Below are 24,970 nucleotides of genomic sequence, written 5' to 3' on the forward strand. Positions count from 1 at the left end.
ATATGTCAAATTCTAGGTTAAACTTGCTGTACAGTAAGAGTAATAAATATATTGAGTTTATCGGTGGACTAAGGGTTTCACTAATTGTTATAGGGCCTAGAAGGTATCGTAAGAGTTAATTACAGCGGAGTTGAAGTAAGGAAAAATAATGATACTTTATACTTGCTTTTTATATGGTTTGAGTATCTAGTATGACTGCTTGAATAAATTGTATTGAAACTGTGGAATGTGATAGTTTCGGTGAAATAGTGTTTTATCGATGAATTGTATATGGTTGTTTAATCATGTTCCAGGTACTTGGAAGTGGTTGGAAACCACACATGTATGGTGATGTGGTAAGTGAGGCAGTGTACGTAAGGGTGCACTGGTTATTGGTACTGCGTTCTGGTTAAGAACGTAAGACACTCCAGATTTGTATGGAAGCTGGAGTGTGATTGTGAGTGTGAGTGTGTGGTATTTCAGTATTTGTGTGGCTGCCTCTATTTATACTTATGATTAGGTTGTTGTATGTTTGATGTATATGTTTGTGCTATGATGTGTGAATGCTGGTACATAGTATTGTGTTTTTCCTTACTGGGCTTTGCAGCTCACCCCTTATTTACCCCCTATGTGCAGATAAGTAAGCCTGTAAGCTTTCGGTGACAAGTTGAGTCTGGGCAGCATGGGGTGTATCTCGTGTGATCATGTAACTGCGTGTGGTCTTGGCCATCTTCCGCTGAAAGTTTTTTTTTAATTTATTAAACTTATCGAGGATGTTGTCGTTTAAATTTTCTATTACTTTTCCCTAAGTGGTAATACTTTATTTTCAACTGGGTACCCATGTTTTGAAAAGTGTTTTTTTTTTTTAAAATAAAGGCAACATTAGTATCTTAACGCCAGTTTATTTATGGCATCTTATTTTACGTAAGTAAGGGCGTTACAGTTTGCTTCTCTTCTTGGTGACTCATATATAGTTTGAGTTTTATTAGATTTTGTTAGATGTAATAGGGAAAATAAATTTGGGTTTTCACTTTGTTGGGTGTTTTGCAAAGGACAAATGATCATTATGATCCAATTAGCTTGTTTGACTATTACCATAGAAAAATTACTTTTAGTTACTAAAATTTTGTGTCCGAAAGTAAAATATTTGTAACTAATAAAAAATATATGATACCAATTATGACACATTACTAAAAAGTTAAGTACTAATTATAAAAATACAATCTATTATGAATAATATCTCATCCTTCCAAATTAGAATTTCTTTCAATCTTTTTTCATAACCCTTTTTTCTGTTCTAACATCTACAATAGGTTTATTTGTATATTCTAAATAGAAAAATATGAATAATTATTGAGGAAATTACAAGTTTTATGAGTTTTAATATATTTTTTTTTCAAAAAAATTATTTTATGAAAAAATTGAAAAAAAAAAGTTGAAAGATGTGAGAAAATCAAGTAAGAGTAACTCTGTACCCTTACGATAACCAGGTACTTGTTTTTCTTTTTCCATTTTTTTAGTTTTTTTTTTTTCTAAAATTTCCCATAAAATAATTTTTTTTTAAGAAAAACCCATATTTTTTAAAACTTAGACTTTAAAAACCATAAAAATAAAAACTCTCCATAATTATATCACATTTTCTTGTCTTTAGTTGAGCTATGGGCCTAGTCGTGACATGAGTGGTATATGGGCCTATTCGAGTACCATAGTCCATTTGGATTGCGGTTGGCCTCAACTAATGGGTTTTGATCCCAATAATTTTAGAGGAAATTATACTCTATACTTTTTTTATATTGTCCTCTTTTAATTTTACCCTTTTTTTATGTCTATTATTTTTACCTCCTTTTTTAAACATTATACCAATTTTACCCCTATCACTTCAAGATACTCTCCATGTGACTCTCTTATGTCAGGGTATTTTGGGTACAATACATATAATAAAAGATATTTTTCAATTAAAAATAAAATTAGAGGTAAATTTGATTAATTAATTAATAAAAGTGGTATTTTTCAACTTATCCGATGATTTTATCTTTCATAAAATATTATTTGTCCGACCATTTTGCATAGTATACAATATACCACAACATTAAATATGATCACATCAATGTAAAAAATATAGATATATATATCAATATTATTTTATTTTTTATCACATTTAGTTCATATATAACATTTTAATTATGAATTCTCATATAATATATTATAATATTAAAAATTCTACTTTATTTATTTTTAATTATTTTCATTTAATACAAAATTCTACCTTTGTGTTATCGAGCTAGTTATGGGGACAATCATGAACCATAATTCTAAGTTCCAATAATTATATTAAGAATAATTGTAATATCCGCTAACCCCGAAAGGGTATTTTTTGTAATTTTATTTAGCTGAGAGTATTTTTTTTTTATGTTACATATTTATGGATTTAAATATGTATGGGATTATTTTTATGATGATATAATATTTGATTTTATTGGCATGTGTATAATGCCTAATAGATACATATGTCTGGATATTGTTATATGGGTATATTATTATTATTATTATTATTATTATTATTATTATTATTATTATTATTATTATTATTATTATTAACAGTATGCGATACGTATACACGAACGAATCGGAACCGAACGCCTATTTTGGTGGAATGGGAATCGCTCCACTTCGGTTCAATGCGATATTTTGCTTGGGTTTAAACACGATAGAAATTAGGTTTTAAACTCTATTTTCGTTCACCCAAAACAGAGAACCAACGAGAGAGAGAGAGAGAGCACGTATACGGCGTATACGGTACCGAAAACTTTCGTTTCTTCAAGCGGAGTGAAACCTGGGTGAACGTGGGGGTTTGGGATCACTTATATACGACCTAAGGAAGCTTTTTAACGTGGTATAAGGGGCGGAAGTCGTCGTTTTGAGATTCGCCATTTTTGAAGCTTCAAAGGTGCGGCTTAGTTACGGACTCGAATTCGAACGTGTTTAAGCTTGTTCTTGGGTCAAGGGAGGTTATATTTGAGTGCATGGGACCCTAAGGATTGTTTTTGACGTAAGAAAACGAAGCTTTAACGTCCAAAACGAAAATCCAAAATTTTGGACTCCATTAAAGACGGTACACCGCCAACGAAGAAGACAACCCCGATCTGCCTTCTCGGACCACTTTTCTTGATCGTTTTGAGGTCCTGAGCATTGTGGAGAGCTTCCCCAATCGAAAGGACGCTTCAAGAGCAATCGGAGACAAAGTTACACTTTACCGGCGACGAAACCGACGAGAACGCCGGCGACCGCGTTCTGACCGTTTCTGAGGTGTTTTTCTTAGATATTTTTGTATATTTTGATTCCTTATTTTATTCTAAGGTGCTTGGTGAAGTTTCATAATTTTCTGAATTTATTTGGAATTATTGTGAATTATTTAGTATAATTCATAGATTAATTATGAAAAATACTTATATTACTCAGAAAAATCTAAATATATTTTATATGATTAGTTATGAGATATAAACTATTGCAAAATTGGTAGATTCGAATTTCGGTTAATTTTGTATTTTTCATGAATTATTTGTGTTATTTATTAAATTAATTATGAAAAATACTTAGGTTGCTCAGAAAAATCTAGATTAATTTTATTTGATGGACTATGATATATAAACGGTTATAAAATTGGTAGATTGAATTTTCAAGCGATTATGTATTTTTCATGAATTATTGATGTTATTTCTTATTTTAATTATGAAAAATACCTAGGTTGCTTAGAAAATTCAAAGAAAATTATTTATGACCTATTACAGATTATAAAGTGTATTAGAAGAGTTAGATTCGGTTTTTAATCAATTTTGGTATTTTTCATGAATTTACTTAATTAATGCTTAAGTTAATTATGAAAAATAGATAAGTGTTGTTAAAATAGTAAAATGTATTTTTGTGATACCATTTCCTGCCTATGATATCAAATGGAATAGGTTTTATTATTTATTGGTTGCTGTAGGTATTTATTATAATTATTGGTGATTAATTAACTATTTATTTGGACTTTAATAAGAATAAATAGTATTTTAGTAAATTTTACGTAAAAATGTGTTGTATGAATTCATGTTTTATGTTAAGAATGTTTGTTTGAGTCCATGTAATATGTTTGTGTGAATCAAAATAATAAATGCTTATGTATGGTGTGTCATGCAAGTAAAATGGACCTATGTGTTACGTATTTTTACGTAAGTTTCTGTATGAGTTTAGAGATTCATACTTGAATGTATTTTGAGTGTATTGCTGTGTTAATGAATGTCTAGGATCTTGTTCTCAACAAGGAAATTCGTTGAGGTGCTCGAGGTAGCAAGTGTGGTCTTAAGAATCGAGGTAAGAAGAGTGGACATCTGTACACAGGGTGTATGTTATGCATACAACTTGGGTTGGTTTGTTATTTAATTTGATAGTGTTGTGATTTCCTTATATTTTGTGAGCATCATTAGCACGAGAATAATATTAGGGAATTGCTGCTTGTGTGAGCATAACACTTGCAGGTTATAACATTATCATGGGTGAGTACAACTTATGGTAATTAATTGCCCTGTTGGATGCCAAGTGTGAGAATAACACAAGGCAGGGTAGGTTACCTCATGTCTGATCAACATGAGAGAATAGTTGATTATCGTATGTGAGTATAATGTGCGGTATGAGACTTGATGTGTGCATGTGAGAACAACATGCGTTGTGGATATATTTATGGAATGTGAATTACTGTTGATTAATATAAAAGAGCAAATTATGTCAAGTAACTAGTTAGGAGGGTTATGTCCTACATAGCTCTTCTTACTGGGCGTTAGCTCACGGGTACTCTGTGTGCAGGTAAGGGTAAGGCTAAGCAGTGAGAATGAAGAGCTCGAGGCGTGGACCGCATGTTAGGGGGCTGGCACAGTATTTTGCTTTTAATGTTTTTAACTGCTAAACATTTTGGAACTATTATTTTGACTTAACTAGTTCTTATTTAAGTTTACAGTACTAAAAGAATTTTGTTTTAAACAATGAGATCTCATGCTTGGATATTTTTCAATAAAGAAGTATTTGTTTGTCTTTATCTTATTAAATTGTTTTATACGGACTATCCTATGTGACATCTCGGGAAATCGGGGTGTTACAATATGGTACCAGAGCAATACGGTCCTAAAGATTGTGGTTAGCCCTAACATGTAAAGTTCACCGCCATGAGACGAGCTCGACTCACTGTACTGTAAGTGGTTATTACTTATAATTAAGTTGCCTTGAATTTCTGCATGCGAGAGGGTAACATTATTTTCATGTAAAATTGATGATCAAAATGATCTTGATGTGTATTGGTTTGTGTGGTTCAGGAGTTTAGAAATGCCTCCTACAAGGTCAGTTAGAGTGGGTCGAGGTCGAGGTCGAGGCCAAGGCCAAGGCCGAGATGATGGAGGGATCAATGAACCACCTCAAGCACCACAGGGATGGGAAGAGCGCATTGCCGCACTGGAAGGAATCATTCATAGGCAGGATGAAGAACTTCGTCAGCTGAGACGTCAACCGGAGCCGCCAGTCCAAATAAGGCAGGATGCAGAAAATAGAGACCCACCAGCTGCAGTGGTATATCCTGCTACAGAGGCTAGACATGAGTTGTTAGCAGAGAGATTTCGAAAACAACACCCACCTGAGTTTGAGGGAGGCATAGACCCGGTAGTGGCTGAGGAGTGGATAAGTCGCATAGAAAGCATTTTGCAGATGCTAAGGGTGGATGGAAATGACCGAGTGAAGTGTGCATCTTACATGCTGAGGAAAGATGCTCGTATCTGGTGGGAGGTGGTGGAACAAACAAAGGATGTAGATACCATGAACTGGAACGATTTCAAAAGGCACTTTAATGAGAAGTATTATAACTCAGCAGTTCTAGCAGCAAAGGTCGATGAATTTACTGGGTTAGTCCAAGGGAGTCTTACTGTGACTGAGTATGCACAAAAATTTGATAGATTGGCGAAATTTGCTCCGGATACGGTACCTGCGATAGAGTGCGAGCACATCGATTTGTGGAAGGCCTGAAACCAATGGTTGCTCGAGATGTGGAAATTGTGTCAAGGGGTCAATTCAGCTATGCTCAAGTTGTCGAAATGGCTCTTACGGCTGAGCGGAGTGAAAACAAAATTTGGAAGGAAAATGCTGCCAGGAGAGAATCTAAGAAAGGTGGAGCCAATTCTAATGACCACAAGAAACGGGGACAGGACCAGTCCGGGCAGCCAAGTCAAGACAAGAGGTACAAAAGTGATAACGACCAACGATTTAATGGCAGCAGTGGGCGAAACATTCCAGAATGCCCTAAATGTACCAAACGTCATCTCGGTGAGTGTCGCGCAAAAGCATGCTACAAATGTGGAAAAGAAGGACACATCAAACGCAATTGCCCACTGTGGGGACAGACTGGGAACAGAGCAGAACCCAAGAAAGATGACAAGTATGTTCCAGCCAGAGTTTTTGCCATCACTCGAGCGAAGGCGAGGCCAGGATCCTTCGGTTGTATCAGGTCAGATTCCTATGGCCAACACCACTTGTAAAGTTTTGTTTGATTCTGGTGCAACTCATTCCTTTATTGCTAGCACAATTGTAAATCATATAAATGCACCGAGTGAATTATTTACTGTGGGGTTTGGGACCATGTTACCATCTGGGGAGGTTGTAATCTCTAGAAGTTGGCTTAGGGGTATACCTGTCAGGATAGATGGTAGAGAATTATTTGTAGACCTGATTGTATTAGACAACTGTAGGCATTCGTGGACTTGAGTCCACGTGAAATGCACTCTTGTACTAGGCATGTGCCATCAAATCTGTTACAAGAATATCTCAAACAAGTTATAATTATTTTTTTTTGAAGATATTTACTTTGGAATGTTATTTTATTATTATTTTATATTTGAATTTAACTTAACTCTAGTTAGGAAAAGAGAAGTATCGGGTTAAGAAACGTTAAGCCCTATCATGTAAACTTATATAAAGGTTATGAAATCAGTTGTAAGGTACATATACATACACATCTCGCTCTTTCACTTTAAAAACTCACTTGAGAACTGAACTCTTAGAGAACTATTCTTGAGTATTAAGATTAATTACACTCTAAGTGGACTAGTCTATCCCCGTTGAAAGGGGGTGAAGCACTATAAAAACTCATTGTTCATTATTGTTAAATTTCTTTCTACAAATTAGTTTACTTTTATCGACGTTACCTTATGTTCATCTTGCTTTTTATGATCTTCATAGATTCGTTGACAAAAAATTGCGTAAACAAATTGCAATTATTGTACTGTGGTCCTCTTGTCATAATATGTTCACATTTGCCGTATAGCTAATGACGTGGCAATGTAAATTTAGAGGATAAAATAGCAGAAAGTACCAGTATAAATGGAAGAAAATTATTTATTGTTCTTTAATTAATTTCACTAACTCTTAGTTTCTTTTAATTATTTATTAACTATAAATTATTCCACTAAAAATTTATAGTTGCACTAACAAAACTACAATCTTACATTAGTAGAAGCTATAATCATAAAGAGATTGTGAAAGACTATATACCCATAATCTCTTTTCATATCAACATAAGGCAACAAGGTATATTTTTGATTCTATAAATTAATCCTAATAAGTTTAAGATCAATCTATGTACTTAAATCAAGGGCTAGTCCTAAGTTGAAATGGGCCTTAAAAAAAATTAATCCTTATTATAAGAATAAATAGTATTTTTAAAAATCATTAACTAAATATATATTTTTTTTATTAGATGGACTTTAGGTATAAATCTAGTTCGCCTTAGCCTATAGCCAGCCCTACTTAGATCTAGTCCTAACATGTAAAGTTATTTACTAACACTCATCATTGGCTTTAACAAGGATATTTTCCGAAAATATATCTAACTTATTTATTAACACTTAAATATGTTGAGAAAAAAATTAGGCTATTAATTTTTATAATCAATGTTTACTAGTAAAAAAAAATTAATTTACATATTAAAGTATTACTTTACCAAAAATAATACACGCAAACAAAATAATATAGCACATTGACTTTTTAACCTATAGTTAGATCATTGCCTAAGGCCTCTCAACCCATGTTAGAATGCATAAGTGTATTGTTGAGGAAGTAGAAATGAGTGTATGACAAGGTGCATGTAGTTTCATCTCAAAACTAATTGACAATGAGAGGAGTGTTGGCTATTTTTTTGCTCACTAATCTTGCACGACTTGATCACAAGTGGCTCTTTCGGCTCACGGTGACTTTTTTTTGGCTCACTATCCTCGAATCACAAGCAACTCTTTGTAGCTCGTCTTTTTGAATCGATTTTTTGATTTGGATCGATTACTCGTTAGAGTTTTAGTTTGTCTCTGATACCATATTAGAATGCGAAAGTGTATGGTTGAGGAAGTATGAATAGGTGAGTGTATGACAAGGTGCATGTTCTTGTAGTTCCATCTTAAAACCAATTGGCAATAAGATGAGTAGCCTATGTATTTTATGTATAGTATTTATTTAATTTTTATATATTATCAATGTGAGACTCTCTAACAGCCCAATAGACCTCCTAATTTTTATTTTTATATTTACATTAGCCTACAAAGCACCCAAAAAATTATCGCTAGAAAAACAGTTTAAAATTTTATTTTATTTCTTAAATAATATCTATTTTTAAAATTTTGCTCTAAGTCCCATAAAAATTAGAGATGACCCTCTTATAACATTGGGACTTCATGGCTTGTAACATAGGGGGGTGAGTTTGAACAAAACCTATGTAAAAAAAAAGCATCGTAGTTGTAGTTATACATATTAACTTGTATCTCATTTTAAATAGTGATATTGGTCGTTGAACTTTATCATAAATATGTTTGATACTCTTTTTTTTATTGACTAAAATAGACATGTTATGTACTTTGGTATAAATATTCTCCTTTTCATTTATCACTACATTTTTTTTAATAATTGATAAAAAAAAAAATAGGCAACAAATTTTATTATTATTTAATTGCATAATACACCTTCTTAACAAAAATTGGAATTTAAAACCCCACTCCCATACTTGTGAGTTCTGAAAGTATTGGCTCTTAAACTATAAAAAATTACTAAAAGATACCATTAATACTTTTTTTTTGAAGGAAGATACCATTAATACTTAATACAATTTAATATGTAATATTATTATTAGTGCAATTAAATATCGAGTTTTATATAATTTATCGTAATATAATGACTTTTAAAAAATATGGCTAACCAATCGCAAAACACTACTAATACCTAATATCAATACTCTTAATTATATTACTTTTATTAATTTTCTTCCTATGATTTTAAATTTTTAATAACAAATTCTTATATTTTATTTTTAGAACATATTATAAGTCATTTATTTATTTATTGAAAGTATTATAAGTCATTCATTAGCAGGAACATTCTTTGAAAATATATCTAACTTATTTACACAATAGTCGAGTACTCAAGCTATAAAGTTGAATGAACCTAGTACAATAGTTTTTACTTTCTACTGTTGTGTCTTTTTAGCGGTGAATAAAACAGAATATAAGTATTTTTAAAGTTAATTGTAATGCTACACTCTTCTTCATTTGATTTTATTTTAGTTTTTTTGCCAAATGATTTGGAAATTAGACAGCCAATTATTTGACTCGTTTTTTAATTTCTAATCTTAGTCGTGTGTCCAACAGAAAAATATTCCCATTAAATTGCAGACTATTATTTTAATTAATTGTCATTAATAAAATTCCATTATTTATTAAAAAAAACATTAAATGTTTTAAAGATTTTTATTTATTTATTAATTTGTATAATCCAATGTCAATTGTCTACTAGCTATCCAATTTTTTTTAAAGATTTTAAAACTTTGCCTATAATACACGGCATGAATAATAACACACAAAATAATACAATCCCATTACATAATTAATATCACCATTAATAATTTTCATTTTTCTCTTTTTCCAAACAATTAATTATTCCTCTTTCTTTGATAACACCTCTTGAATCCTTTCAAGGTAGTTTTCCATAGTCTCCAAACTCTTCTCATCTGAAAACCCAAAAAGAAAAATTAATAATAAATAAATAAAATAGTGTCATATATTCTAATAAATATATAATTGAGTTGGTAAAAACAAAATTAGTGAAATATACATAGCTAATTTAGTACTCATTTCTTTCATATACTTCAAACTAAATATAAGTGTCTCATACAATTCTCGCTGAGTTATCAAAAAATAAAAATAAATAAAAAGTACAATCTAACGTATTTTATAAAATTATTATTATATTTTAAATTTTTATGATGTATATTTTTTATTAAATATATTAAAAAAATCTCAATTAAAATTACACCTAAAATAATTGAAATGACCATTAAAACAATTTAAAATTAGTAATAAAATCATATATTATTATATTATACCAAGTCTTGGGACAGTGTGGCCCTTGGGGTGATGAATAACATGAGGATCAACACAGCTTTCTAACAATTCAAGTCCATATTGCTTCATGAAGTCATGCTCTCCTGCAACCAAACATTATTATTTTTAAACCCATTCATTAATATTACAAAATCACCAATTAATTATATCCTAATTTTTCAATTGCAAAAAAAAAAAAGAAAGAATAATACTAAGACAACTAATACAATAAACCAGCTTGTAAATTTGTAATCATATAGTGAAATTGTTTTTAGAGAATTGTTAAAAGATATTATTGATGCTTAGAATCTTTCTCGGTGATAAATTTCTATTTGTATAATTAAGTATCAGGTCTGATATAATTTAAAAAGTTAATTTTTATGGAATATCATTAATTAATCTTAAAGCGCCACCTATAAAAAAATGTAAAACATTACTGATACCTGATAGCAATACTTTTAATAATATTATTCATTTCGAGTCACATGGCATACAAATATAGAAAACAACAACTAATCAATCTAAAAGTGTCATGTGGCTCGAAGAACTATTGTAAGTATTGATTAATTTTACCAATAAACTACATAGAATTTCAGAAGGGTAGGTAAGAACAAGAACTATTATTATTTAATTATCATTAACATTTATTACAAGTTTAAATCATTAGCTCCAATCATGGTTAGGTAAAAGTACATATACTACTACTAGGAGTAAAAAGTCAATAAAACATTACCAACTAAACTAAGTCATAGATTTTTTCAGTGACTGTTGTTCACACGTGAGATAGACACGTGTGAATGTTGTTGACTGAAAATAAAAAAAGACCAAAAAAGAAAATTACCTAAAAAATGGAGAGTGGGAAAATCAATAGGAGTGGCAAAAGCATTCTCAGCTATGGATTTGGTCTTGAACTTTGCTCCTCCAATTATTATCAAAGTTTTAATTTTTGGAACTTTCTTCAATGCCATTCCCTACAAACCCAAATAAAAATTAATTTAATTTTATATTAATTATAATAATATTAAACGACATGTCGTTTGGCTTAAGTAAGCGTACCTTGGCTTGAAGCCCTGGCAATCCCGCTGATAATATCGCTCCCTAAAACCCCAAACAAACAGAGGATTATTAGAAACAAACACAGGATTTGATTCAACCAAACAGTGGATTTGACTTTTTCTTTTCTTTTTTAATACCTGTGAAAAACCAAGGAGACCATCAAAAGGACCATTGTTGACCATGAAATCTTCTATGTATTTAAGACACTCTTCAAAATTGTACAACTCTGTAAATTCCTGTTTGAGAAAACAAAAACAATATTGAATATTCATATATATATATATAATTATATAATTGATTGAGATTCAGTAAAACCTTATTGAATTGAAACCACTCGTAATAAGGAGGATCAAAAAGTCCTTCGACCTCTGATTTTCCCATGGCGGGAAAAGGGGCGTCGAGGAAAGTGAGATCCAATCTGTCGAGAACAGATTGGGGCCACTTTCCGATTTGGGTTTTCATAATCTGACCATTTGTTCTAAACCCATGAAGACAAAGAAATTTGGGTTTGGTGATTTTTTCACTTGCTTCGCTTCCCATTTGTTTTTGAACTTGAAAAAAAAAGAGAGTTATGAGAAAAGAAAAGATGAGAGAAAATAATAAAAGTGTTATGGAAAAATGTTCCTTAAAAGAGTGAAGAAGTTGTTTGATTGAAAGTTGAGACGTGTGGTGTGGTTTATAAACGCGTGAATGAGGAAAGAGAAGAGAAGGGAAGGTGAGTTTTGTGACAAATAATTGGGTTTTTGTTAATTGTAACATGTGGGGGAAAACCACACATGTATACCAAACTCAATTATTATTATTAAATTAAACAACCTCATTTGGTTTGGTGATTTAGTTTTTTTTTCTGGTGTGTTTTTTAATCATTGGTCATTAAAATCATACAAGTAATAATATGTGTAATAGTTTTTTTTTTTTTTTTTTAAAAAAAAATTATATTTAGGTTGAGAATTGCTAAAAGTACTATTAATGTCTCGTATTCTCTTCGGTATCATATTGTTATTTGTGTAGTTAAATATTGAGTCTCATATAACTTAAGAATATAGTTTTTAAAATATATCGCTAACCAATTGTGACACGTCACTTATAGAAGATGTTCAACAGTGTTGCATAATAATAATGCTCTTTTATGTTTTATCTATAATTTTACGTCTTAAAGTTTTTATTTACAAAAATATAATTTTTTCAATAAAAAATAAAAAAATAACGAGAAATTAACTATAAATAAATTATAAAACAACTAAAAATAACGAGCAAATCAAAATCATAATAACAATAAAACAATTAAAGAATAACAATCAAAATCATAATAACAATAAAACAATTAAAGAATATCAAGTTCATAATTTCATAAATAAAAAAGTTTAAAAGATCTTGAGTTTTATATATTTTAATTTAATAATTATTATAAAAAAGTGCTAACTTCAAGATGTCACCTAGTAAATGAAGCACTAACTTCAAGATGTGGGTTATAGATGGCTATTTTTCGAGAAGACTTGAGAGAACTAACTTCAAGTATTAAATATACACCAATTTGTTGACTGAGTATTTCAGTAACTTAAAGAAATTGAATGAATATAGAGAGATTCATGAGACTATAAAGTGATTCGAAAAACGGATTGTATGAGATTTTAAAATAGCTTTAGTCCACGAGTCACTGCGTTCAATTGTCTGAGATTACAAGTTACAATAGAGGTTCTCTATGAACTCTGACATGAAGACTATAGGAGTATAATTATCTTATGTTGATAGTGATATCAAAAAAGTGACATATATACGCGAAACTTTGCCGCCTATAGGAGTATAAAAAAAAGGAATGTCAGAGTAGCGGGTGCACGAATTCTCATGTTCATTCCACTTTATTGGAAACTTTGTTTATCACCCTTCCCTCCTCGTATGGCCATACGCGAAACGTGTTTATTGCATACCATCTACGCGGGGTCATCCATTATTAGGAAGGCTGATGATGTAGTGTATCAAGATATCCTTCCATTGGGATCGCCTCTTTTCGAGAGATGCCTTCCCCGATATGGGATTTGAGACTTTCTTGTTCGTTCCTCGAGCAAGCCGTGATCATAGTGATCATTCGGTATGTGTGGAATCTTTAACAACAAGAAAGGTATTAGTCTGATTTGCTAAGCCTTTGAGTTAGGCCTAAATAGAGATTGTTGAAATTAATCCTCTTCTTCTTCATATAAAACCCATCCAAAATCAGGAGTATATCCACTTTCTCTGATTAAGTTTGTTAAAGAACACAGATTTGCATAGATTTTTTCTGACAAAGGATGTGATGTATCGCCAGCCGAGAAAGAGTGTACTTGATTTTGAACAACAATCCAGCTTAATCCGGGGGACTTTTTCAATCCCTTTTCTTGGAGCAACAACCTTATCTTCCTCACTTCTAGCCAAAGACCTGCTGCAGCATAGATATTAGATAACAATATGTAATTTCCAGCATTCATGGGTTCTAATTCAACAAGTTTGTCAAAGATATTTGCAGCTAGCTTTATGTTAGAATTGAGCCGACAAGCACTGAGCAAAGCCCTCCATAGGGATGCATCTGGTTCGATAGGCATGGATTCGATAAATTCTCTAGCTTCATTTAACCGACCTCCACGACAAAGAAGATCAACCACACAACCATAGTGAACAAGCTCGGGATTTATCTTGAAATCATGAACCATTGTATGAAAAAGCAACAACCCTTTCTCTACAAATCCACAATGTCTGCAAGCAGATAGAACAGCAGTGAAAGTTGCAGCATTTGGGCTCAAACCATCTTCTATCATCTTTAACAATGCTTGAATAGCGTCATGTCCACGACCATGCGTAGCATAGCCAGCTATCAAGGCATTCCATGTAACGATATTTCTCCTCGGTAAAATTTTGAAGACTTTCTCAGCATTTTGCATACTACCACATCTTGCATACATTGTCACAAATGCATTTGCAAGAGACAAATTGTTGTCGAAAGAGAACTGTCTCCTCGTTGCATAAGCATGAAAGCATTGGCCTCGAGTGAGAGCCGCAAGATGTGTAAATGAAGAAAGCATGTTTATAATCGTGACATCGTTAGGTTCAACTTCTGATATCATATGACTGAAAAGTAAGTGAGCTTTCTCACCTTGGTTGTTTTTCACAAGGCTAGCAATTATGGCATTCCATGAGATCACATCCTTATTAGGATAACTTTCGAATAGATTCATAGCTGTTGCTTCATCGCCACAATTCATGTACATATCTGTCAATGCAGTGTTCAATGATAGGTCGATTTCGATACCTAGTTTTATCACAAAACCATGAATTGCTCTCCCAATATTTAGATAGATTTCATCATCACAAGCAGCCATGATAGATATGATTGTGTGTGAGTTGAGTTCGATTTTCAAAGCTCGCATCGCCTCAAATAGATTCCAAGCTTCACCTCTCAGTCTGTTGCAAGCCAATGCCATAATTGAAGTGTTCCACGAGACAACAGCCGGACCTATCATCTCTTTGAAAACATTTTGGGCAGCCTTGACACAGTTTAATTCAGCATACATACTTAAGAGTGCATTTCCAAGAGAAGTATCTATTTCCATTTTGGTTTTGATCACATGAGCATGTAAACTCTTACCGAATCTCGTTCCATCAGCTAAACTCGAACATGAAGACAACAATATAGCAATAGTTCTCTTATCTTCTCTGATGCCTTCCATTTTCATAGCAGTGAATAAACTCACAGCTTCGTCGTAAATGCCATATTCGAGGTATGCCTTCATCATCGAATTCCACAAAGCAACGTCTCGCTTGGAGACATTTTCAAATAACCTACACGATGAATCTAAACTTCCACAATCGCTGTACATGTTAAGCAAAGCATTTACTATGAACACATCATTTTTGTAGCCAGACTTAATAGCTATTTGATGGATTTGAGCACCTAATTTGAGTGAACCTAGTTGAGCAGAGGCTTGAACTACAGCTACTAATGTAATCGAATCAAATTCAAAACCTTCAACAAGCAAAAGTACAAAAAGACTACAAGCTTCCAAGTACTCTTCCATGTCAAGATATCCAGTTATTATTGCATTCCAACTTACTATATTTCTCACTACCATTAAATCAAACACATAACGCGAAATTTCAACATCGAATCTAAGGTAGAATCCAATCAAAGCAGTTCCCACATGGGCGTCCAAATCAAACAGCCCGTTTCTCAAACAGTAACCATGTATCTCCTGCCCCAATCTCAACTTATAAACCTCCCTACAAGCCGAAAGTAACCCTACAATTGTACGCGAATTGGGTTTTAGACCCTCCTTTTGCATCTCCATAAATAACTTAATCGCCTTCTCGAAACTACAACAACCCACATACCCATATATCATAGCATTCCACAAGACAATATCTTTCACACCCATCTGGTCGAATACCTCACGGGCATCATCAACAAGCCCACACTTACCATAGAAGTCGACAATTGCAGTCCCAACTCGAATATCACGAATCAAACTCGTGCCCCTAATACGAAAATGTACTTTCCTTCCTTTCTCAACCGCTTTCAGCCTTGCACAGGCCTTGAGAACAAGAGGTAGAGTAGCTTTATTGGGTGAGATGCCGAGAGATTCCATATGGGTGTATGTAGTGAGAATTGCCTGGTCATTATTGGACTTGGTATGATGCTTGATCATCAAGTTCCAGTCTTTCTGCTCGGATGTTTGGAACTGGTTAATGGGTAGGAGAGATAAGTTTTGGAAGACTCGGGTTGAAGGTATATCCATGAATAAGGAACCCTATAAATTTGGCAGCAATGCGAAGAAGATAACCGAAGGCAGACATTAACTAATAAGTGGTGGCCAGTGGCATAATTGATTTACAAAACCTGATATTTAGATGTAATTATGGTTTTGTAAGTCACATAGTAAAAACATGATGAAATATTTTAACACCATTAGGAAGATAAAAATGGATTTTCTGTGAAAGACACCCATTTGCAAGATACCATTGCTGAGAGACCATAACCAAAAGATTTTAATTTTAATAAGAAAAAGACTTAAATTTCAAAACATTAATAGTTTTGTTTCTTTTTCTTTTCTTGTGTTTTTAATTAATTAAAGTTAGAACTTACATGTAGGGAACTTTACAGAGCTGCTGATGAATTTTGCAGATATTTGAACAATTATTGCTGAGCCTCCTTGAACTAATAAGCTTGACATGTCATCTAAATAGAAGCAATCAATAAATAATTACAACATTGTTAGAACTTATGACAATCCATAATCATTCAAGTCATAAATTCCCAGCAAAGAAATCCTAAGAGCTTTAATAACAGGGTTAGACACTAAATAAAAATCTAAGCCATATTTAATACATTTATTTGATGAGAAAATCATAACATATTTGCTGAAAAATTCCTTCGTGTCAAAGAACACACCAGCCTTATTATTCATCAATCTAAAACCACTGCCTCCTAGTTTCAACCTTACTTACAACATTTCTAACTTGAATCTCTCCTTATTTAACTCTGAACTGTGTGCTGTTGGCAATTTCACTCATTTAATTGTGCATATATTTTTGTTCAAAAGAAAATACTAAGACCAAATGTCTCTAAATCCTTTTTGCCCATTTCATTCAAAGTATGTAATTAATTGTATATGTATGAACATGCATATTGAAGTTTGAACCAACCCAAGAAAGAATTTGACTATCCAAGAGAGAAAATTGAATCTATAACAAAGGCTGAAGAACCTTATCATGTCTACCACTTAACAGAAGCTACAAGAAAAATGATTTCTTTTCTTTTTCATAACACAGCAAGTTTACAAAATAAAATCCAGATTATAACTGAACCCCCTAAATTCAAATTTGACTCAAAATCAAACAAGTACTATTACTAGCATTTCTAATATATGTGTATGAAACAACCTAAAAACAAATATACACAACCACATCAAAGGTGCCAGAGACAAGAAAAAACAAAGTTAAGAAAGAAAACTCACCAAATAGAAAATCTTTTGCCAGTAATTATTCCCTGTATAAAAGAGAAAACAGAACAGTTATACCAATTTACTGTTCTTGATTAGCATAAAAGTACTCTTTTCTCAACCAAAGTAAAATTTGAAATGAACAAAATGAAAAGAAGGGTCCCTAACCTACCTACCTCCATTAATGGAACTAATAATATGAGATTACAAAAATGAAATCCCAATTTTCATTTCATTTCATTTATCAAACCAACAAAATACCAAATATCAAAGGTTTAATTTTAATCAAAATACAATCTTTCAATCAGAATGTAAAACCCAAAAACACTAAATAGTAAATACCAATCAAAAGTGAGAAAGCTCAGACTTCAACTCCATGCATTTTACGCAGCTCAAACAATCTCAAATTTCCCAAAAGTCTAATCAAAATGTGTTAGTTGAGATTGTCAGAATCAACGTCAGATCAGATTTGTGAGTTCCTAAGAAAACAGAGTTGGTTTTCTTCTGTGGGAGCAAGATACTTGGTTTCCTCAGAAATTTTGGAAGAAGACGATAAGCCTTAAATATTTATTATTATTATTATTATTATTATTATTATTATTAAGAGAAAAAAAATGATTTACAAAAAAAAAATAAAGTGAAATTTTTGTCAAAAATATTTTACTAATTTAAAGTTCAGTCTTTTTTTTTTCTTTAACTTAAATTAATTTTCAAAAATACTCTTGATTTTTTTTTTTTTTTTGTTGTAAAATTACTTTATTTTTGTTTTAAAAAAATAGACTTTTATTTGAGAAATACAATAAAATTCAAATAAAACAAGAAGAAAAAATTGAGAACCTTAAGGCAACTCCAACTGGATGGCATATATTATATATAGTGTATTTTTTTTTTTTAAATGAAATATCAATTTCATTGAATTAGCATTTAAAATACAAAATAGTGTGAAGTTCAAAGAAAATATTATGCCCAAAAATGCTACGACCAGATAGATATCGAGCATGCCTAGCAACAAAATGGGCAACTTAATTTACTGATCGTCTAACAAAACGTAAATGAATATGTGGTAGATAAAACAAAAGAATTTTACAATCATTAATAACCAAACCAAAAATAAAAGACATTAGCTGGCTAGAACGAATTGCTTGGACAACGACCATACTATCTGTCTCAATCTTTACCCCTTTCCAAATATATAATGTATAATTTATTTGTTGTCAAGTAGGATACTTGGAGTTCTTAAAGTTCATTGTGCACTGGTCTTTCGCGAGAAGGCCACAAGATTTCAAATTATCATCATGAAGCAGTAAATCAGTCATTCACAAGCCATAAGGCAGATTCACCATGATTTCATGCTGCCTTTGAACCACTAGTGTTGGCATTGGTCCCCTTAAAGTAGCTGAAAATGCGAGATGGAAGAACAAAGAATTAGTAAAAATTCTAAAACTCAAAACTAAGATAATTTATTTGTTGTCAAGTAGGATGCTTAGGGATCTTAAAGTCCATTATGCATTGGTCTTTCGCAAGAAGGCCACAAGATTTCAAATCATCATTATGAAACAGTAAATCAACCGCTCGCAAGCCATAAGGTAGATTCACCATGATTTCATGCTGCCTTTTAAACCACTGGTGTTGAGATTGGTCTCCCTAAAATAGCTGAAATGAGATATGGAAGAACAAAGAATTAGTAAAAATATCCATTATAAAAATTCTAAAACTCAAAATTAAGATTTTGAGCATGACGGATACTTACGTAAAATTCTGAACTGAGTGGTGTTTATTGGGTGGTCTTGTTGTCCAAAACAAATCATCCTTGAACTCTTTATTGGGAAGTCTAACAATGCTTTTATAATCACTGGAATAAGTGCCCAAGTAATAGAAGTTGCCTGAATAATTCTTCCTCGTGAGACATACCTTAATGACATAGAAGTAAGTAATCTTGAATAGGATTGGGCATTCCTACCCTAAGATGTGATAAAGTGACTTCAAACATGTTAGGATCCTATAAGAATTTGGGACGTGCAAAAAATGTGCGACCCCAAGGTAATTGTAAAAATCCTTGAAATATTGCCTAAGGGGAAGGACATCCCCTGCCTTAACATGCTTGACACTCCAAGCTCCTATCCTTGAAGAGTCGCTGGTACTGCAACCTTCGTCATTCAAGAGGTGAGATGGGGGGAAACAACTAAATTCTCTAGTACGACAGAATGTATACGACATCCCTTTTTATATTTGATGCCACAAGACCTTAGAAATTGACCCACGTAAAGGGTGATTGATTTAGGTTCAATCAATTCGGCCTCGAAGGTAACATTGGAAATCTGAAGAATCTTGGACTTTCGAGCTTTAGGAACCATAATGTCAAATTCAAGATCATCTGATAGAAAAACAATAGTGACTTGGGGTAAAAATAATAGTCTTACTAAGGGAATTTTTACTAAACTGGGCAATTCAGACCAAGCTGCTTCTCACAAATTATGATGTCTACCCTCAATAATTTCATCTATATATCGCCTATAGCAAGCTGATGTTTCTTCTTGACTAGCTCTAAAGGTGTGTTTCCTAATTTTTTTTGTCATTTATCTCAAGTATGGATTGTGGTCTATAGGTTTGAGGTTTAAAAATAATGACTTAGAATTGAGGATTATCGAATTCAACAAAGTCTGGGCGTTCATAATCTTGATCAGAATGAGGCTTGATCTTGATTATAAAAAAAATGTCTCAAAATTCTAGAAATGGAAAACATAAAAATATAGGACATGCAAATCATGTAACCCTAAATTTCTAGCCCTAAGTTGCTAAAAAAACTCATACAAAGACAATGACATACAAGAAATTGACGATATAGAAATATATGGAAAACATTAGGAAAATAATGAATAGTCAAGATAACAATGGTAAAAATACACTTATTGGTTTGCTAGAAGAAAGAAAGTCTCGAACAATTCCCCACTGAGAACTTTTGATCCCGAGGGATTTGTTCGTGATGATGTTGAGATTGAGAAGAAAAACTGGCAGAAACTCGAAAGAAGCATGTGAGAGATAAAGAGGACATGCAATTTCAGAGAGAATAAGGGCCGAAATTTGAATTCCTTCGAAGCTTCGTAAAATAGTAATGGCAAAATACGGGGAAAATGCTAACCTTATATCCAAATAATGGAAATCGTTCGATTATAATGATGACTATCGAACAGTTGTAAACTATTGGAAAAAGAAGAGTCAGATTAATAAATATTGAAATGATATTTTTCTCGAAGTACTGAACCACCAAAATGAAGCATGCATTTTCTTTTAAAAGGAAAAATGCGAGCATACCTTATGTTAATAAAAAAGTTCTTTTTAATTCTAAAAGTACTTTTTAGGGGGTAATTGTTATACCCATACTTCGAGCAAATAATAAGGTGATGACACGTATTAAAAGGCTAGAAAATAAACTAGCTCGTGTTTTGGAGCAATAAATGAGTTCAATAAACTCGCCTCAAATAATACAATCAGTAGAAAGATTTGAACTCATCCTTCTAAAGATAAGGGCGAGCCGTGAATAATAATTGCCACTTTGTGAGACCAGTGAGATGAAAAAAAAAATCAACATAAAAGGTCTATCTCGGGATACACAGAGTACACAACAAAACAACAGTATGTTGGAAAGGGTAGGTAATGAATTTTTTAAGAGCTTGCAGCTTATTAATCCATATACTCGTGAGTATCTTGAAATACTAAGGGAAATACATCCAGTATAATTCATCTCATTGCCACACTATGATAGTGCCTCACATTTCTCTCTTTCAACATCACATAAGGACAAGAGAAGTATTTTCCATATTACACTTAGACCCAAAAAAAGTTATCTTTAGAATGAAGCATCTTAAGAGAATCGTTTATATTACGAGATAAAGAAGTATAGTCAGCATAACCGTTTATAAATAAAGACAAAGAGTGGCAGTTATTTATTATTATCTCATGATAAGTGTTCAAAATAATTTTTATTTATTATTTTTTATATAATTTTATAAAAAATTAACAATAATAAATAATTATAAAGAATAAATTTATATGATAATATATTTTATAAAATAATAGGAAAATTACTTCATATATCATTTTTCAATTTGAGAGAATTACTTCATATTTTAAATATTTTTATATACATTAGTATTCATATATATATATATAAAAAAAACAATTTAAAATGTAAAAGTTTGTGTCCGACTGCCAATGACATTGGAAAATCAATTGCAAATTGAGTGACAGCCACATTTTTATTAGGTTTTTCTTGCCAATCAAACTAAAGTCCACCACTTTAACTTAACCAGCATTAAAATATTAAAAATGTAACCAAACACGGTAAACTTTCAGATTCCCATTCCCACTTCTCTTAATATCGCATACCAAACAACCCCTAATAAAATTATAAATTACTTTATTAAAGATAAATAATAAAAAATAGACTTTACTCAAATAATCGAACAAATATCTATTATCATTAAAAGCTAATTCAACAGGAAAATTTATCAAATTTATAAATTTTGGTTGATACACTTTAACTTCTAGTGATTAAAATCGTTGGATCAAATCAATTATTAATCTAACAATTATATGAAAAGAAAATGCATACCTGGCCAAACAAAATAAAATATACTCTCATATTAATATATGTTATTTAATTTTGGTTGAATTTTTTTTTTTATGTTTTTGGTCCCAATTCACATTGGTTTTGAAAATAGAATTAGGGAGTGACTTAATCATTTTGAAACTTATTTTCTATATATATATGAATTGACATTATGTATATATATAGTAACATGCATATCCTAATAATGATTAATTTGTTCTACTTTTGATTGGTTTTATTTAAAAATTTCTTCTTGTATTTGTTAAAAGAAGTATGATATGATTTTTTTTTAATTATTGAAAATATATTTTAAATATTCCTGTGTGCTATGAAGGTTTTGACAACTACTAAACTAATGTATATATCTATATGTAGAATTACACTTTTTCAAAGTCTTTTTGGTAATTGGGACCCAATTAACTAAAGTGCCATGATAACTGCCAAAATAACACAAAAGTGTAAGAAAAATATTATTATTATTATTATTATTTGTTGAGAAAGATTATTATTATTATTATTATTATTATTATTATTATTAAGGGAAATATTAGTTTACATCTACTGTTTTATAAAAACAATAAATTAAATTTTGTATTTTTTAAAATTATACTAAATAATATATTAAATTATTTTTTATTAAAATAAAACTTAATAATAATACGATATAAATTTATTATGATAAAATTTGTTACGTTTTCTATATTTTTGAAGTTAGCTATATTAAAAAAATCGTTAAAAATTATATTTAATCGGTAATTTTTATATAATACATGATGATGTGAGAGTTCAGTTAATTTTTGTAAAATATAAAATTTAAAATAGTGTTAGCTCTTATTATTATTATTATTATTATTATTATTATTATTATTATTAGTGAAACAGCAAACACAAGTGGATTTAATCTACCAAAAAAGAAAATGTAATCAAATCTAAAGATAATTGATAAAACCATGATCATATATATATATATATATATATATATATTAGGGGATATTGGCGAAAACAAACTTTACGGTTTGTAACACTTAACCACCAAAGCCGAGATTTTGGCGGCTAAACTACCTAAACTCGCACTTAGTTTCTTTCTGCACCTCCGTCAAAAATGTGAGTTAAGTGCAGTAGGCATCACGTGTACGCACTTGTACACGTGGCAAATTTTTAGTGATCCACGTCATTTTATTAAAAAAAATTAAAAAAAAACAATTTATAAAAATTAAAAAAAAATTAAAAAAAAACAATTTATAAAAATTAAAAAAAAAAAAAAAATTCTTTTTTTCTTTCTCTTTCTTCTCGAATCTGGACAGAACCCCTTCTTCTTTTTCTTCTTCTTCTTCTGCCATTCTCACCATGCTCGTAAACCACCACCGCCTCTTCCACCTCCGAAATCCCTTCCCTAGTCTTGTAAATTTAATTACTAGGTTCCGTTCCACTCTCTAAATTTTAGTGCTTGCTGCTGGTGTCTTCCAATTTAGAAATTGGGAAAATCAATTTGTAATTACGCATCATTCTATTTTTATGCCTCGTAAAGTAAAACACCCAAAATCAACTAAACTTGTCGAAACTGCCATAATGGGAATGGGATTTCCACGAATGTCACAATTGGCATATCCCCAGCCTTGAACATCTGCAATGGCTACAAACTTCTCATGCCCTCTTGGCATTCTACAACAACAGTTAATCATAATAACAATAATTAAGTCAAACAGTAGGCACAGAGTAAATGATTAGTTCATCATCAATTCAAATCACAAGAATAGCGTGTAGTCCTAATTTCTTGTAATTTTCTTAATCTTATAAATAATTAAGTTAAGCAAAAAGATCAAGGGGATGGAGACGCGATAAACGACCTACCCATATCTCGAATTGCTTCTTGAGTGGGGTTCTGGTTCGGGATGCGATTGGGTAGTTAGGGATTTGGGGCTCTGGTGTTGGTGGGTTTAGGTTTTCTGGGTTTTGAGTGGGTGACGAAGAAAAAGTGGGTTGGGAAGAAGAAGAAGAAAGAAGAAAAAGAAAAAGAAAAAAAAAAAAAGAAGAAAGGGGTTAGAGAGAGCGAGAGAGTTTCTGCAGAAAAAGAAGAAGTAAAAAGAAAGAAGAAGAAGAAGAAGAAGAAGAAGAAAAAGAAAAGAAAAAAAAAAGGAAAAAAAAAATAATTTTTTTAAATTAAAAAAAAAGTAAAAAAGAAAAATAATAATTTTTTTTTTTTTTTTTAATTTTTTTAAATATTTATAATTATTTTTTAAAATTAATATTACGTGAATGGCTAAAAATTTGCGCGTGTACGAGTGCGTACGCGTGGACGATCCTCGTGACGCTTAGCGTGATTTTTGGACGGAGGTGTGCAGAGCAAAACGGAAGTGGAGTTTAGGTAGTTTAGCCGCCAAAAATTCAGTTTTGGTGGTTAAGTGTTACAAACCGTAAAGTTCAGGTGGTTTAGCCGCCAATATCCCATATATTAGTGTGCTCAAGTTGAAACTGAACTTTTTTTCTTTCTTTCAAACAGTGTGATAATTAGTACCTAGGAGTTGGCATATATAATCGCCCACTGTTAAATTCAAAGTAATAATTATTAAAGAAATTTCACAAACATTACACAATCTATAAGCATATATATAACCAAAATTATTATCATTATCATTTAGTTAATGGTATTGTATATATATATATCTTAAATAACAGTGGGCTAAAGTTATTTACATTTAGGGTAAGTGTACATACCAATAAATATACTTATAGTCATATGATATTTCAGCTAGGGCAAATCCAAGTATTGTATAGTCCGATCTTGAACTTTAGATGATCATAAAGAAAAAAAATTGGTCCTTATTTTGAAATAAAATATGGTATTTTCAAAACTAATAAAAAATTATATGTATTTTTAAATAAAAATTTATTTTTTTAGCCACTAAATTAGGTGGGTCTTAAGTATA

At 31.4% G+C, this 24,970-nt stretch overlaps 2 protein-coding genes and 1 long non-coding RNA gene across 4 annotated transcripts; 1 reads left to right on the top strand and 2 right to left on the bottom strand.

The window, feature by feature from the left end:
- Window positions 1–2,373: 2,373 nt before the first annotated feature.
- LOC133031538 (uncharacterized) lies at window positions 2,374–6,024 on the top strand. Its single transcript, XM_061105061.1, has 2 exons — window positions 2,374–3,285; window positions 4,822–6,024. Exon 2 carries the CDS (start codon window positions 5,335–5,337, stop codon window positions 6,022–6,024), a length of 690 nt encoding a protein of 229 aa, XP_060961044.1. The 5' UTR covers window positions 2,374–3,285; window positions 4,822–5,334.
- Window positions 6,025–9,765: 3,741 nt separating this feature from the next.
- LOC115722345 (pentatricopeptide repeat-containing protein At2g13600) lies at window positions 9,766–17,989 on the bottom strand. 2 transcript variants are annotated; one of them, XM_030651538.2, is made up of 9 exons: window positions 17,777–17,963; window positions 17,450–17,481; window positions 16,579–16,671; window positions 11,784–12,019; window positions 11,606–11,704; window positions 11,469–11,510; window positions 11,254–11,383; window positions 10,415–10,516; window positions 9,766–10,039 (listed from the first exon to the last, which is right to left on the bottom strand). In XM_030651538.2, exons 3-9 carry the CDS (start codon window positions 16,664–16,666, stop codon window positions 9,966–9,968), a joined length of 771 nt encoding a protein of 256 aa, XP_030507398.2. In that variant the 5' UTR covers window positions 16,667–16,671; window positions 17,450–17,481; window positions 17,777–17,963; the 3' UTR covers window positions 9,766–9,965. The 2 variants fall into 2 exon arrangements, with proteins under 2 accessions (XP_030507398.2, XP_030507399.2); XM_030651539.2 differs by lacking the exons at window positions 9,766–10,039; window positions 10,415–10,516; window positions 11,254–11,383; ... (1 more) ...; window positions 11,606–11,704; window positions 11,784–12,019 and adding an exon at window positions 13,094–16,332 and having other exon boundaries at window positions 17,777–17,989.
- A 5,179-nt stretch (window positions 17,990–23,168) lies between these two features.
- LOC115702410 (uncharacterized) lies at window positions 23,169–24,124 on the bottom strand. The gene is made up of 2 exons (XR_009684355.1): window positions 23,895–24,124; window positions 23,169–23,705 (listed from the first exon to the last, which is right to left on the bottom strand). It is a non-coding gene; the product is annotated as an uncharacterized LOC115702410 (long non-coding RNA).
- Between the last annotated feature and the right edge of the window lie 846 nt (window positions 24,125–24,970).

Source organism: Cannabis sativa, chromosome 9 (genome assembly GCF_029168945.1).
Source record: "Cannabis sativa cultivar Pink pepper isolate KNU-18-1 chromosome 9, ASM2916894v1, whole genome shotgun sequence".
NCBI classification, from domain to species: Eukaryota; Viridiplantae; Streptophyta; class Magnoliopsida; order Rosales; family Cannabaceae; genus Cannabis; species Cannabis sativa.

What these genes read in the sequence shown, in the direction of transcription:
- LOC133031538 (XM_061105061.1), top strand. Translation starts at nt 5,335, where the DNA reads ATGCCTCCTACAAGGTCAGTTAGAGTGGGTCGAGGTCGAGGTCGAGGC.
- LOC115722345 (XM_030651539.2), bottom strand. Translation starts at nt 16,231, where the DNA reads ATGGATATACCTTCAACCCGAGTCTTCCAAAACTTATCTCTCCTACCC.